Consider the following 15,704-nt stretch of genomic DNA (forward strand, 5'->3'; position numbering starts at 1 on the left):
ATGTAAATTATCTTGATCATTGAATTAGAAAGGTTTTTTTTTTTTTATTGTGGTACATTGACAGTGTTTTACAACCATAACCACTATTTCCAAAATGTTTTCATCATCGCAAATAAACTCTGTTTCCATTGAGCAATAACTCTCCCAACCCTTGGTAACCTCCGATTTACTCTCTGTCTCTATGAATTTGCCTGTTCTGGGTATTTCATGTAAGTGGAATCATAAATATTTGGCTTATTTCATTTAGCATGATGTTTCTGAGGTCTATCCATATTGTTGAATGTATCAAAACTTCATCTTTACAGCTGGATAATATACATTTTATGGATGTGCCACTTTTTATTAATTTATATCTATCGCATGCCTGGGTTGTTTCCATCTTCGAGTTGGCTATTAATGGGTAATGCTGCCATGAACACAAGTATTTGTTGGAACCCATTTTCACTTCTTGTAGATATGTACATAGGAATGGAATTGCTGGATCATATGGTAATTCTGTATTAGAATTCTTTGTTTTTAAGAAACCTCTAGTCTATTTGGACACCTTTTTGACTAAGGCAGTGTTTGTGGTATTTTTGGAACAATAATGTGCAGGCATAACTGAGCCACTAAGAGGGCTCACTCTTAGTAAGGATGGGAGCATGTGAACACTGAGTACCTGAGCACCTGTGCAGTGAGGCAGAGATCAGAAGCTCAGTAGTTAACACTAGCTTCATGTTTCTGTCATACACAGCAGTGGTTCATAGAAACAGATTCTCTGCTTCACTGATTTGTGCACATGTCAGAAGGACTAAAAACCTGGCTATCTGAGAAAAGGGAGAGAAAACAGCTTTATTTCTTTTGCACTTTTTGCACTTTTGTCCTGTTTGTGTGGTGTTTTTTTGGCTTCGTGTGTTAAATTAAAAGTTTGAAATTTGCCATTCAGCTGCCGTAACTAGAAAAATCCCCCAATTGATTGTAATTGCAAAAATATTTCCAGACTTCTGCTTATTTTTATATTTCTCTCTTTTTTTTGGTGGTGCTTGTGGTGGGATTTTTAAGGTATAATTTCAAAATTCAGATGACTAAGTAGTTCCTAAGCAATAACCTTGAATAAGAGCATACAGAAGAGGGTGCATGTTGTTATGGCCATTTTGGAAAAGAGAGCCACTTTTCTCTGTGAACTTGTGGTAATTTTAATTCTCTGCTTATATACACTTTTTGCAATAAACACCTTTTTAGTGGCATTTTTTCATGACCGGTGAGAATGTATATAAATAAATTTCTAGCAAAAGGATCAAAAGGCATGTACCTTTAAAATTAGTTAAGGGATGTGAAATGTCAAGTTGCCCTTCTAAATAGCTGCACTAGTTTCCTGTTTCCTTAGTCTCATCCTAACAGAGTTTTCAGGTTTTTGTCAGGCTCATTAATGAAAAGTACACTCTTTTTCTAAATAGTTTCTCATCTTTTCTGTATCACTTAATAAGAGCTCTTTGTGTATTATCTTTTGTCTGGCCTACATTGCATTGCATACATCCGTTTTCTTTTTGTTTTTCTTTTGTTCCTTTTTTTTCCCCTCAGTTTCTGTATCTATGTCTATAGGTATATCTATATTTATATCTACATGTATATATCTTTACTTGTACCTCTATAGTTAACCCTTGAATAATGTAGAGGTTGGGGGCACTAACCCTCCCACACTCACAGTTGAAAATCCATGTATAATGTGTGACTTCCCAAAAACTTTTAACTACTAATTGCTTAGTAATTACCAATAACATAAACAGTGAGTTAACTCATATTTTGTATATGTATTATATGCAGTATTCTTAGAGTAATATCTTTCTCTTTACTGTTTTTCAGTATTTCTAGGTTGTACAGTTTGTTCCAAATTGTTACAAATCTCCAATTTTTTCCAGTATATTTACTTTTTAAAAATCTACATATAAATGGACCCAGCAGTTCAAATGCATGTTGTGCAAGGGTCAGCTGTACTTATTTATATATCTATGCTATCTCTGGAAAAGTAATGAATTTCCAGAACATGTGCCTGTCTGTAAAATACAGTTTTAAAAACGGATGCCAAAAGTTCAAAGATTTTGGCACATTCTATTAGATTTTTTTGACACTTTATCTTTCAGAGTTCCTACTCTTAATTCAAATGATCATAATTCACCCAAGAAAAAATTTTCAATGCAGTAAAATGCACATAACATAAAATTCACCATTTAGTCATTTTAAGTATAGACAAACTTTTAAATGTATATTTTATTTGGAAGATTGAATGTTTTCATTTAATACATTTTAAAAGATATAGTGTGGGGGCACGTGGGTGGCTCAGCTGGTTAAGTGTCAGCCTTCGGCTTAGGTCATGATCCTGGCTCCTGGGATTGAGACCCACATTTGGCTCCTAGCTCAGCTGGGAGCCTGCTTCTCCCTCTCCCTCTGCTGGTGCTCTCTCTCTCAAATTAATAAATAAAATCTTTAAAAAAATAAAAGATATAATCTGATTAAGGAAAACATGATTGAAGCAGCAATTACATTAGAAATAATATGATTACTTAACATGACTCCAGTAAAATCTAGTAACAGTCAAGAGCATATTCATTTTACTCCAGAAAGGTGTTACTTGAATAATATTTGTATCAGATTGAAGTATGTGTATAAATATGTTTTAATAAGTGTGATAGCATAGCTAATGCTCCTAAGTCTATCCTTCTCAGCAAAGCTATGTTATAAATGATATCTCCAAGCAGTATGTTCCTGGAGATCAGAGTTAATCAGCAAAATAGATGCAAGTATATTTCCCACTAATAAGCAGGACAGTCACAAAGTTACACTTTTTTTAACCTTCTTTCTGTCTTCAATTGCAAATATGGCAGTAACTGCTAAAACCTTTTATTGATAGCTTTGTGTAAGGTTGTCACTACAGTTATGACTTTCTAAAAGTATAACATTGCACAGTGACAAGTTCAAATACTCTTAAGACTTTAGATGTTTTACTGTGTCATTTTATTTCTTGTTGAAGTTAAGAAAATTATAAGCAACAATCTAATGTTATCTGATAATTGCAGGAAAATTTGGTTCTAAGCTTTTTGGTTTTTACTTAAGCTCATGATTTCAGATTTGTTCATAACATTTTCATTTTCAATAACACTCTCTTGCCCCAAGAAAAGATAAAATTTTTTGGATTTACATTTCACATTACATTAAATGTAAAAGCTTTTTTTAATAGTTCATGTGTAAAATCAGTTAATAATAAGAAAAATATATTTAACATTCTAATATTGTATTTAAATAATTTTGAAAGTCTGGTTTTCAAATTGAATATTGTATGCATTGTATGTAATCATTATCAAGATCCTGAATCTACAGGTGTCTGACTTCCAGTTTAAGCTATTTATTTCAGAATAGAGGACCGTTTTTTGGATCTAGTATGAGTCTTCTAGAGTAAGTAGTTCTGCATGAGGCAAAAAAAATTTGTCTAAATTTTTAAGCAAAGAAGGAAGGCATTCATTTTCATGTTGAAAATGCATCTAGAGGGAACATTTCCTCATATAGTCCAACTATTGAATGCAAGTGAAATAAACCAAAAAAGGGAAACTCATTTTTTTCTAATTATAAGGTAAGTAAAAAATTGAATAAAGGCATTTTTTGGTATATATACATATTTTATTTTTTCTTATATCTTAATGATAGATTTTGATAAGCTAAATACTTTCTATAATAAAATTGGTTATTTTTAGTTAGTTTGTGAATTATCTGCATTAAGTGCTTTTTTATTATTATAACTTTATAGTCAGTATAATCTAGTGAGAACACTTTTGGCTCTAACAGAAACAGAATTCTGTTCTTGGATCAGGCTTTGTATGTAACACCAAGTACGTCATTTTTCTTCCATATGTACCTCATTTACTGCAGTGTTTCTATTACATTTTAGACTTTCATATGGTGGGTAGTATCTGTAGCCTGGAAGAACAGTTAGCAAGTACACTAATTGCACTTTTGTGGTATGGTCCATTCTCCAGGCTTACTATTTATTGATTTAATTGATGCCTGCTGCTTAATCAGAGGTTTTACCCACATGGAACTGTTTGATAAGCTTGGCATAAAATGCAAGATCTGTGAAATGTAAACAGTGTTCATAGTATAAGGACCTATAATCAAGCCAGACCTCTAGTCATGTGAAAATAGTACAGCTGCATGAGAAGTAATTTCTATTTGATCTTTTTTTTTTTGCTGTGGATATTTAAAAGTACTATCTTTATTGTAGCATCCACTTACTAATATTTATTATGGTAACTCATCTCTTTTTTCCTCCTCCTTCTGTCCTTCTGACCCCCCACATCCCAGCTGTTTTGCCACTCCCTTTATGTACATCTTATTCTGGTTCCTTCGTTTCCTCAGTATCTTTCTTCTAACTTTTTCTGATTTTCTTAATTTTGACTTTCTTTTTTAGACTAATCTAAATCAGACCATATTGAGTATACTGCTGAAGCAGATGGAAATAATCTCTTAGCTTTTGCATTCTTTGGGCACCACAGTTTGCGAAATATGGATTGTATGCCTTTGTAGGCATGTTCTCTTCAGGATATTCCGAAGATCTTGTATCCAGTCCTTTTCTGTTCCATTTGTGGTGGATGATAGTTTCTTGAGAGAAATTATGAGTTTTCTCATAAAAGTATGTGTTTTCTTCAAAATCTAGAAAGTTGTGTATTGTTAGCAATCTTAAACATTTTTTTTAAAATTTTAAACAGTTTTTAAACAGCTACTACAGTGAGATCATCTGTTGAAGAAGAGGAAGTAGAATTCAGTATAAATTAATGGGGCCATGAAGAACCCCTATCCATTTCAAATAGTTCTTAGAAGAGACATTAAATTGGCCAGTGATTTGTAGAAAAATTGGTGAACTTTATAAGATAAGAACATGTTAAAATAGGCCTTTACTCAGTACATACAAAGGATCAGAATTTATATATATATCATAAATATATATATATATATTTTAACTTTTTACTATTTTTGAGATTACTTACCTTAGTGATAGATTCCATTAGGAGGTAGAACTTTTACATAGCTGTGAAATTATTATTTCTCAAGCAATTTCACAGTAGAAATTACTAAAATTAAAAAATGCCTAGAAAGCAAGTTGAAATGTACATGTATAGTAAATGATTCCTTGGCTTTTTCTTTCTTCACAAACAGCCATTATGTTTCCTTTGGGTCTTCTGACACGTTATAGCTTAAAGTGATGTTACTGTGTGTGCGCATGTGTATGTATATATTATATTTATTATCTATTATGTAAATTTAAATGGCTTTGAGAATCTATTCCTGACTTTGTGGTAATATTTAATATATCTGTAAACGTAATATATTTGTACACAGCAATGCAGCATTAAAAATCCCAGAGCTGACAGTCACTTGGGAGAAAAATATAGTAGTCTAAGATTATGAAATTTGATAAATATGACTACTTTAGCATTATATATATTTAATTCATGTGTTTTAATGTTGGGGTGGAGTTTTTTTTCTAGTTTCCATTTGTGGGTAACAGAAAACTGTTTAATGGGATATAAAGGAAATAGTTTTAAAACACATCAAATATTTTTATTTTTAACATTTTTTCCTTGTCCTCATGTGTTGGTTTTCATTTTAATGAGTATCTATCCATTATTCAAAGATTTCTCCTTATACAGTAAGTTACACACAGACCCACTATATACTTCATGAGTCTATTTCTTTTGTCACAGTTAATCAGACAGTAAAAGAAGACACCATGGTTTTGAAGATTGGCTCTGTTGCTATGGCTCCCCAAGCGGACAATCCTCTTGGCAGATCTGTCCTCAGGAAAGACATTTACCAGTAAGTTTATTTTCTTACATTCAATCTTGCAACAATTTCATCCTGTAAAGAAGTACACTGATCAATAAAACTTGCTTAGTGTGGCCTGTAGAAATACTTTTCATTCGGGATCTTTTGATATTTAAAACCAGGTTTTTCTGATTTCCTTCAGTTGTGGGTTTTTAAATTCATTCAGACAAATCAAGTATTTCTGTGAAGTGTTGATGAATAACAGAATGTAAGTACCGAGTGACCATAAAACTGAAGAAGCGCAGTTTGGAAAATTTTAGCAGACTTTAAATTTGACCAAATCTCTAATCACATAAGAAAATGAGGTTCTCTCTTGAGCTACCATATCCTGCTGTAGTCATGTTGAATCAAATTTCTTAATTTAACTATAAGCCATTATTTAAAATGTAGGACTGTGGATGTCCATATGGATCAAAGCTGTAAAGAAAAGCAAACTTCTAGGGAGAAATTTCACAGTAAACACTTTCTGTGAAAATGCCATGCTCTGGATTTTGTCACTGAGTATTTGCAAACCACACCAAGCATATATGGACAACTAAACTAGTGAACATATGTAATCAACATGATAAAAATAATACATCATTCGTACTGAAGTTGGCACTGCTGCCAGACATAAAAGTACAGTTGCAAATAATACCAAGAGCGAAAAATCACAGAAATACTGATGTACTAGTGTCTTATGCATCCTGCTGGTCTGCTTCTCAGATGAGGTAGTGTCATTCTTTGAAAAATAAATTCCTACTGTTCTCTGATAAATGTTACTGTTAGGAAAGATTCTGATTTTTGTAATGTACTTACCACCTAGAGGTTGACAGCTATTTTTATTTTAAGAGGGGTCCTAGGGATTTTATTTTCTCAAATTTTTCTATTATTTGAATTGAATTATTACTTTAAGAGAGGTCCTAGGGATTTTATTTTCTCAAATTTTTCTATTATTTGATTTTTCTATTTTTGAAAAATTGATTATTTTTTCTTTTGAATCATATATCATGTTCTCTTTCCTGTATTTTTGTTGGTAGTTAATAGTATTCATCCTTTAAGTAAGGTTTTTTTTTTTTTTTTGCTAGTTTATGTAGAGTCTCAGGATGTGAGAACTGAAGGAAGCCTTAGGAATTTTCTAATCCCACTGCCTTCTTTTATATATTAGGAAAGTGAGGATCCAGAAGAATAGTTGTCTCTAGTCAAGTAATGAATAGAGACAAGACCACAAATCATACCTTTTTACTCTCTTTAGGATCTAGAGAAAAGATTACAGTAGAATTCTTTCTGGGTGAAAATAATTTAATTTTCCAACATTTGAAAATTATTTCAGATATATTTGTCTTTTCTACCTCATTTGTCTACCACTTCAGAAGTAAGTGGTCCTCAAAGAGGGTCCTGCTTTACTTTTGGTGAAAGAAATATGACTTATCTTAAAACATCCTATCACCATCAATAAGAGGAATCCCTGCGGCGCCTGGATGGCTCAGTTAGTTAAGCGTCTGCCTTCAGCTCAGCTCATGATCCTGGGCTCCTGGGATCAAGCACCACATCGGGCTCCTTGCTAATTAAGCAAGGAGTCTGCTTCTCCTCCCTCTCCCTCTGTTCCCCCCATTTCCCCCCCCCCCCCGCCACGCCTGTGCTCTCTCTCTCTCTCTCTCTCAAATAAGTAAATAAAATCTTTAAAAAATAATAAAAATAAATAAAGTGAACCCCTAAGATACTTTCTTCCTCTACCCTCTCCACTTGCTGGCTTCTCAGCAGTCATTTTGTGGAGATGTGGCTTTCCTATGTTTGTTTGTCACTACACTCTTCCCATGGTCCTTGAACTGTTTTTCTTAGTCATTCTCCTTTACTTGTCATGTTTTCTTCATACGTGTTTTCTTCTCATTCTTTCCTTCTCTTTATGTATCTTTATTCTTTACCACCTCCTTTTCTATATTTCTTTTTGTTACTTTCTGCTTTCTTTCCTTATCTCATTTTCTGTTTCACTACTGAATTTTTTTGTAGAACATGGAAATATAATGTGAAAAAGTAAACTAAGTGTATAAATAAATATATATTTCCTCTTTAGACCCTCAGTGCCTCACATCCTGACTCATGGCAAAATATATAAAAATATGTACCAATTATACAAAGTACAGTAAAGGTACTTCATAGAATAAATGCCCCAATTTTTTTTATAATTGGCAAACCGACATGCACAGAATTTTTACACATTTTGCTAAAAAACATATACTTAACTAATGGCTGAGCATTTCAGAATCAATTTTGTATGAATTCCTTTCAGAGTTATTTTTAAATTTGTATTTCTATCACTTAGTCCTCTCCCTGAGTATACATTTAGATCATTGCATTCTCCTGCTCTCTTCCCATATGATTTACTTCCTCTTTCTTTTAATCTGCTCTGTGTGTTTTTCTTTCTGTCTTGGTTATTTTAACTTCTTCAACCTGATAAACATCATCTATAAAAAAAAAAAAAAAACCATAACTAACATAAGTTGATGGTGAAAAACTGGATGCTTCCCCACCTAAGATCAGAATATCTGCTCTCACTGCATCTATTTAGCATTAAACTAAAGGTTCTAGCTAGGGCAGTTAAGCAAGAAAAATGAAATAAAAGTCATCCAGGTTTTAAGGAAGAAATAAAACTCTTTTTGCAGGTAACTTAATCTTGTATATGGAAAATTCTAAGGAATCTACTGAAAAACTGTTAGGCAAATTAGTCCAGCAAGGTTGTGGATACAAAATATATAAAAATCAGCTCATACTTGCACTAAGCAGTGTTATCATTATTAAGAAAATAATTCCATTTATAATCTCATCAAAAAGAATCAAATACTTATAAATAAATTTACCAAAAGAAGTATAAAATTTATACTATAAATTTTATAGTATAAAACTATAAAACTATAGTTTTATAAAAACTATAAACTATAGTTTAGTTTTTATAACTAAACTAGAAAACTATAGAAAACTATATAGTTTTATAGTTTAGAAAACTATAAAACTATAGTTTAGAAAACTATAGAAAACTATATAGTTTTATAGTTTAGAAAACTATAAAACATGGTTGAAAGAAATTAAAGAAGATCTAAAATACATGAAATTATATCTCATGTACAGAGAAATTTTAAAAGATCTAACTATATGAAATTATATCCCATTTCCATAGATCAGAAGACTCACTAGTGTTAGACGGCAGTACTCCTGCAAATAATTTGCATTCAGCACAATCCACATCAAAATTTTAGCTAATTTCTTTGCAGAAATTGACAGGCTGATCCTAAAATTCATATGGAAATTATTCATATGGGAATTTGAGGGACCCAGAATAGCTAACACAGTATTAGAAAAGAAAAACAAAGTTGGAAGGCTCACACATCCTAACTTCAAAACTTATGATAAAACAATAGAAATCAAGACGATGGAGTACTGGCATGAAGATAGATATATAAGTCCATTAATAGAATTAAGATTCTACAAATAAAACCATCACATTCACTATCCATTGGTTTTTAATAAAGAAGCCAAGATAATTCAATGGTAAAGAATAGTCTTTTGAACAAATGGTGTTCAGACTACTCGATAATCAAATGGATTTCGACGTTTACCTTACACCTTACACAAAAATTACCCAATCTGGATTGGAGACCTAAAAGCCAAAAGTAAAAAAACACCCAGCGGTCATCAGCTGATGAATGGCTAAACAAAATGTGGTATACCCATACAAGAGAATATTAGTCTGCCATAGAGAGAAATAAAGTATATGTTATAACATGGATCCATCTTGAAAACAGGCAAAGTGAAGGAAACCAGACACAAAAAATCCACATATTATACCACATATTATAGATCCTATTTATACGAAATGACCAGAATAGACAAATCCCTCAAGACCATATAGAAGAGTGGTTGTTAAGACAGGAGAGAAGAATGACTGCTAATGGGATAATTTCTCTTTGGGATCATAATAATTGTCTGGAAGTAGATAGTAGTGATGTGCAGTGATTTGTACAGTGAGTACTTGTAAGAACCGTTGAAGGAAAAGAACGACCAGACCATGTCTAGATTTATCGGATCTCAGGGCTTTGATATTTGATTTTATGTATGACAAATACTATACTTTTTTTTATGAATTCAAATATTTGTATGCTCCTTTACTTTTCTAACAAAACTTGTTTTGAAAAATTCAACTTCAAAAAAAATGAATGAGGTATAGTTAGTATAATGAGAATATGCAAAAAACTGAATCATACACCTCAAAAAGATTTATTTTATGGAATGCAAATTATATCACAATAAAGCTGATTTATCTAAATCAAAGATTGATATCATAAAGAGATCCAGAGGAATTAAATTCCTGGGAGAGAAATACCTTTCCTAGGTGCATAGAGACTGGATGCTCTTTTTACCTTTGAAATTATTTGCCTTATCTGATGGTGGCAGAGGGATTTTTGTTGTGGGAAAGGGACATTTAATTGGACATACGGTCTAGAGTGACATGTTAGAGTCTGGAGTAACCCCAAACTCAGAGGCATCCACAGTGCCTTTTTTGAGTATTGGGTGGGGAAAGGAAGCTGATAAGAAGAAATTGAGTTTCTCAAAGTTTCACATTCCTTAGATAAAGTCCTATTAAAGGTGCACTATTCAATAAGGTAGTCACTAGCTATGTGTAACTCTTCTGCGTCTGAAATGTGGTTAGTCCAAACTGAGATGTTCTGTAACTATAAAATATACACAAGATTTTGAAGAATTAAGAAAATAAAATATCTCACTAATAATCTTTATATTATTTTATATAATATTTTTGATATATAGAGTTATTTACATTATTACAACTATTTTCCAGGTTTTTTTTTTTTTGAAACTTTTTTCAATGTGCTACTGGAAAATTTTATTTACATAAGGGACTCACAGTTTGGTTTGCATTATTTTTTATCAAATAGTGTAATTCTGTTGGGAGAGGCCTACAACAAATACAGGACAAGTCTTGCCTTAGGACCTTTGAAACGAGGTGCATTTTTAGCTAAAATTGCAAACCAACCCCTGCCTAGCTAAGTTAATGATTGAATTGAAATTATTCCCTGCTTACCCACTATTCCTGGCAGGAAAAAGTGTACCTTCTCTGGGAGAAAATAGCATTAACTTGTTATAGTCTTTTTAAACATGATATCTAATATATAATCCAAAATTATAAGATATTAAACAGGCAAAGAAAATAGACCCATTACCAGGAGAAGATTTATCAAGTAGTAAAAGACCTGCATATGACTGAGATGTTGAAATTAGTAGACAGAAATCTGAATTAACTGTTACTAGTATTTTAAAGAAAAATGTTGAAAAGATGGAGATTTCATAGAAATGACATCTATTTAACATTCTAAAACTATTAATATCTAAAATTAAGGACTCACTGGATAGCTATAACAGCAAATGGACAAAGCAGAAGATAGGATTAGTAAACTTAGACATAGCTAAATAGAAACTACCCAAACTGAAACACAGAGAAGAGGAAAGAGGAAAAGAAAAGAAAGGAAGAAGAAAGAGAACAAACTGAAAAACATGTAGGTCATTGTCAAATGGTCTAATGTATGTGTAAGTAGAAGAAAGAATGGAACAAAAGGCATAACTTAAAGGGATAACTCTTGAGAGTTTTCTAAAATTAGGAGTAGTCATTAACCAGTAGACCCTAGGAACCCAGTACCCTATCCTCAATATAAACAAAACAAGTGTAAGGAAAACTACATCTAGGCAGAATATGGTCAAATTCCTGAAAATCAAAGATAAAGAGACTCCTCTCCTTGATAGGCTAAGGGAGAATGAGAGAGAATACAACACCTACCTCACCCAATACAGCTTTCAAGGCCTAAGACAGTACTTGGGAGAGAGGAGATGCTTTTATCTTTAATAAGGTTGAATATTTTATATATATAGGCACCAGGGTGACTCAGTTAGGCACCTAACTCTTGATTTTGGCTCAGGTCATGATCTCAGGGTCATGAGATCGAGGCCCGTTATTAGGGTCTATGCTGGGTCCGTAGCCTGCTTGGGATTCTTCTCCCTCTGCTCCCTGCCCCTGCTGCTAAACTTAAAGATGAGAAACTAAGGGACGTAGGACCATTCCTTAATTTTTTTTTTAATATTTTATTTATTTACTCATGAGAGACACACAGAGAGACAGAGACAGAGGCAAAGACAGAGGGAGAAGCAGGCTCCATTCGGGGAGCCGGATGCGGGCCTCCATCCTGGGTCTCCAGGATCACACCCTGGACTGAAGGCGGTGCTAAGCCACTGAGCCACCTGGGCTGCCCAGGACCATTCCTTTAAATACTTGGCCTATCATATGTCACAGTGAATAGTTTTCTTCATCCTGAAGCTGAGAACAGATCAATATTAAATTAGTGGATATCACAGTGACACTAATGGCAGCTCAATAGAATGAAGATCTTTTAGTTATAAAAGTCTAAGTGGGGCTATTTGTTCATTGTTCATCATTGTTCATTGTTTTTTTATGAGCTTACTGTGCATTAGGCACTTTTCTAGGTATTGGGTATATGTCAAGACAAAGAAAATCCCTGTTCTCATGGAATTTTAATGGGGGAGAGAGAAACAGTTACAAATTAATGAATGAATGTTTTCATATATTATAAAACATGGGAAGAAGATAGGAAATGGGGGTTAGAGATGGACATCATAGCCTAAGAGAGGATACCTCACTGAGATAGCACAATAATCCTATAGCAGGAGGGTGAAAAAGCCAGTGACAGCTGAAGCAATATCTACCTGAGGCAGTGTGGTAGCCTACAGTAAGAGACTTGGAGGAGCCTCTAGGCCATTGTGAAGAGTTTGGCTATGATTTTGAGTGTGATGTGGTTATGGGGGAAAGTCATCCACACATATAAAATTTTTAAGTAATGGTTTTGTTGTTTACCAGATATCTACTTGCAAAAAGAAATGAAGGCATCACCAGCAGGGACTAAAAATGTACATTTGAAAAGAGGTGAAATATGCCTTTAAAGTAAAGAGAGTCACAGTGCCAAAGAACAACTGGGAGTTTGATATTGATCCCTAATGGAGTCATGTTAAAGATTATTTCTGTTATTTGTATTGACTGAATATGGGATATGAATGAAACCTTTCTGATTTTTGAAGGGTTGATTTTTTTCATCAGATAAGAAGCCCTCAGGGGGTTAGCTGGAGGAGTGGCAGGATCCAACTTATATTTAAGCAGATAATCCAAGGCAACATATGAAGAATAGACTGCAGGCAGGGAAATGCAAGGGTCTGTGACTGTTGCACTAATGTTGGCAGGCAATGATGGTGGTTTGGCTGATGGTAATGGCTATGGAGGTGATGAGAACTGGTCAGATTCTGGAGATAGGTTAGAGGTAGAGCCAGGAGAAACTGCAGGTTGATTACACATAGGATTTTTGATGAAGGAGCTAAGGATAATTCAGTTGTATGGCCTAAGCAACTGGAAGGATGAAATTAACTGAGGGAAGGAAAACTGCGGGAGGATTTAGTTTGGGGTTTGGCAGGTGGAGATCAGGCATTTAGTTTTTAAAATGTTGATTATCTTAGAAGGTACTGAGCCTCCCCACTACTGATGTCATGGAAGCTGATCAGCCGTGTAAAAGGCTTAGAGGGGTTAATATGCATACAAATCACCTGGGGATGTGTTCAAATGCAGGTTTTGACTTGGGAGGTCTGGAATTGGGCCTGAAATTGCACATTTCCACCAAGCTCCCAAGTGATGAAGTAGGACACTAATACTGGGTGATGCCGATGTGCTGCTTCAAGGGCCATACCTTGTTTATCAGATTAGATTAATGGTTTCCAAGTCTTTCAAACAAAGATTTTTTAAAAATATGTTTTAATAAATGCTAACAGTTTTTAATGCCGAAAAATCAAATATTGTGAAAAGTTCTATGACAGCAAGTAAGTATCCTCCATCTCCACACTTGCCTGCTCCCTAGCAAGAACCCCCTCAGTGGAGTCTTTTTTTTTTTTTTTTTTAAGTTCAAAATTTTTACAGAATTGCAGTTGATAGTAGTTGTTAATTTTGGAATCTATGATTCAGAAAATGTAAAATAAAACTTGTATGTAATTACTAATACCTTATATGAATTTGCACTTTATTACTCTCAAAGATCTGATCCACTAGAAGACAATAGAACATATATACTTGTTACTTACTCAGTTTCATACCCAGCTCTATTTTGTCATGAGTTCCTCTTTTGACCCTCTTCCCTCTTGACCTACTTCTTCCTTTCCTACTGATCTTCCTATCTTCCAGCTGCTAATTCCTGGACAAGATCATCTTCCAGTTTCCTTTCACCTCATTCTGAGATTCTGCTATAATGTGTTCAACTATTTTTTCCCTGCCGTATGTACAGTCTGGCCAGTTAGATTTTCCTCTCTCTTTCATATCATTCCCTGAGAGATGTCGAGGTTCTTGACTTTGCTAAAAGAGCAGCACAGAAACACTTAAGGATAAAAGGTTATAAGGGCAGATTTTTAAAGAAATTACCTGTGCTGAAAAGTGTTCCTTCATAGGCTGAAATAAGGATTATGATGAAGTAAAATGTTTTAAATGTGTTTGCAACTAAAGCACATTACTAATAATAATAAAATTGTTTACTCTTTTCTTATCTAAATGGTTACATATATTTTTAGAAACTCAACGTTCTTCAAATGCTAGTATATCATCTGCAGCTTATTAACTGTAGTGTTTATGATTATTTCTATTGGAAATGAAATACATATCAATCAAGACCTTACACCATTCTATAGAATAATTGTTATAGTAAAATTAAATTGGATTTACATTATTTTTTACCTCCTAGGACTTTTTTAAAAATTTCATTGATTGTGATCCGAATTCAGTCTACAAGTAATTTGACTTGATTTTCATTGTTTTTAAATAATTTTAAGTAATTTTTTTAAATAAGAAAAATAAATAGCTCTATATCAGTCATTAGAACAGTATCAATTGTTGAGACACTCCTGCTGTCACAATGCATGTATGTATGCATGCATGCATTAGTTCATTTATTAAATATTCATTGATTATCTCCGTTACTCAGAAATCTGAGTGCCTACAATGTGCTTGACACCAACGATACATGTTTTTGACTAGAACTTAATGGTACCTCTCTTCATTGAACTCAAGACCTCAACCACATCATTTGAGTAAATGAAACTACATTATGAAGCTCTGATAGATTCAATAGCATAATAATTCACACTGTCTACAACACCTCCCACAGTGCCTTGATTAATGAAATAAGGAAAATCAGAAGTTATGAACTTGTACCCTAAACTTTTTCATGGTCTCATTTTTATTGTCAGTGTCCTTACAGCATCATGTCTTACATCTTCTGAAAATTATTATATGAGGAAAGAACAATTCCAGAAGTTCCATCCAGATTTGTAGTTTTCACAGTAAGGAATAGAGAAAAGTTCTTCATTTCCATTCAATGATTTTTTTTTTTAAAGTAGAAGTAAGGATAGAAAGATTAACAGTTATTCATGAGTCTAAGTAAATATATTACTTTTTCAGGACATTTTAATGGTGTATTTTCTTTTTATATTCCAAATTTTAAAAATTGTTTGCAATTTAGTTTATCATTATTCAGTAATCTTGTTATCAAATTAAAATATGAAAAGTTAAAATAAGATTTTTAAAAATAACACAAATTATTAGAATGATACCTTTAAACCTATCTTAAGGTTTTTAAAATAAAAGTACCCTAGTGTTCATTCTTTTAGTTAAATAATACTGAATTATGTGCATAGAAAAGAGAGTTCTGGTGCTTATTCTGATTGCTGACCACTTCCTTATTCTGTTAATAGTTAAGCTGACGCTT

General features: G+C 33.1%; 1 protein-coding gene and 1 long non-coding RNA gene across 16 annotated transcripts in view; one reads left to right on the plus strand and one right to left on the minus strand.

The window, feature by feature from the left end:
• The window catches only part of VPS13B (vacuolar protein sorting 13 homolog B), a 733,948-nt gene that overhangs the window by 416,011 nt on the left and 302,233 nt on the right, over nucleotides 1-15,704 (plus strand). For all 15 annotated transcript variants that reach the window (XR_012006520.1, XR_012006521.1, XM_072773981.1 and 12 more), the window contains one exon: nucleotides 5,733-5,844. Coding sequence is in view for 13 of the 15 variants with exons in the window: in XM_072773981.1 (XP_072630082.1) it covers nucleotides 5,733-5,844 (112 nt within the window). In the remaining 2 variants the exon portion in view is untranslated. The remainder of the gene's footprint in view (nucleotides 1-5,732; nucleotides 5,845-15,704) is intronic.
• Nucleotides 1-15,704, minus strand: part of LOC140603605 (uncharacterized) — a 61,631-nt gene that overhangs the window by 38,848 nt on the left and 7,079 nt on the right. The window lies entirely within an intron of this gene.

Source organism: Canis lupus, chromosome 14 (genome assembly GCF_048164855.1).
Source record: "Canis lupus baileyi chromosome 14, mCanLup2.hap1, whole genome shotgun sequence".
Taxonomy (NCBI): Eukaryota; Metazoa; Chordata; class Mammalia; order Carnivora; family Canidae; genus Canis; species Canis lupus.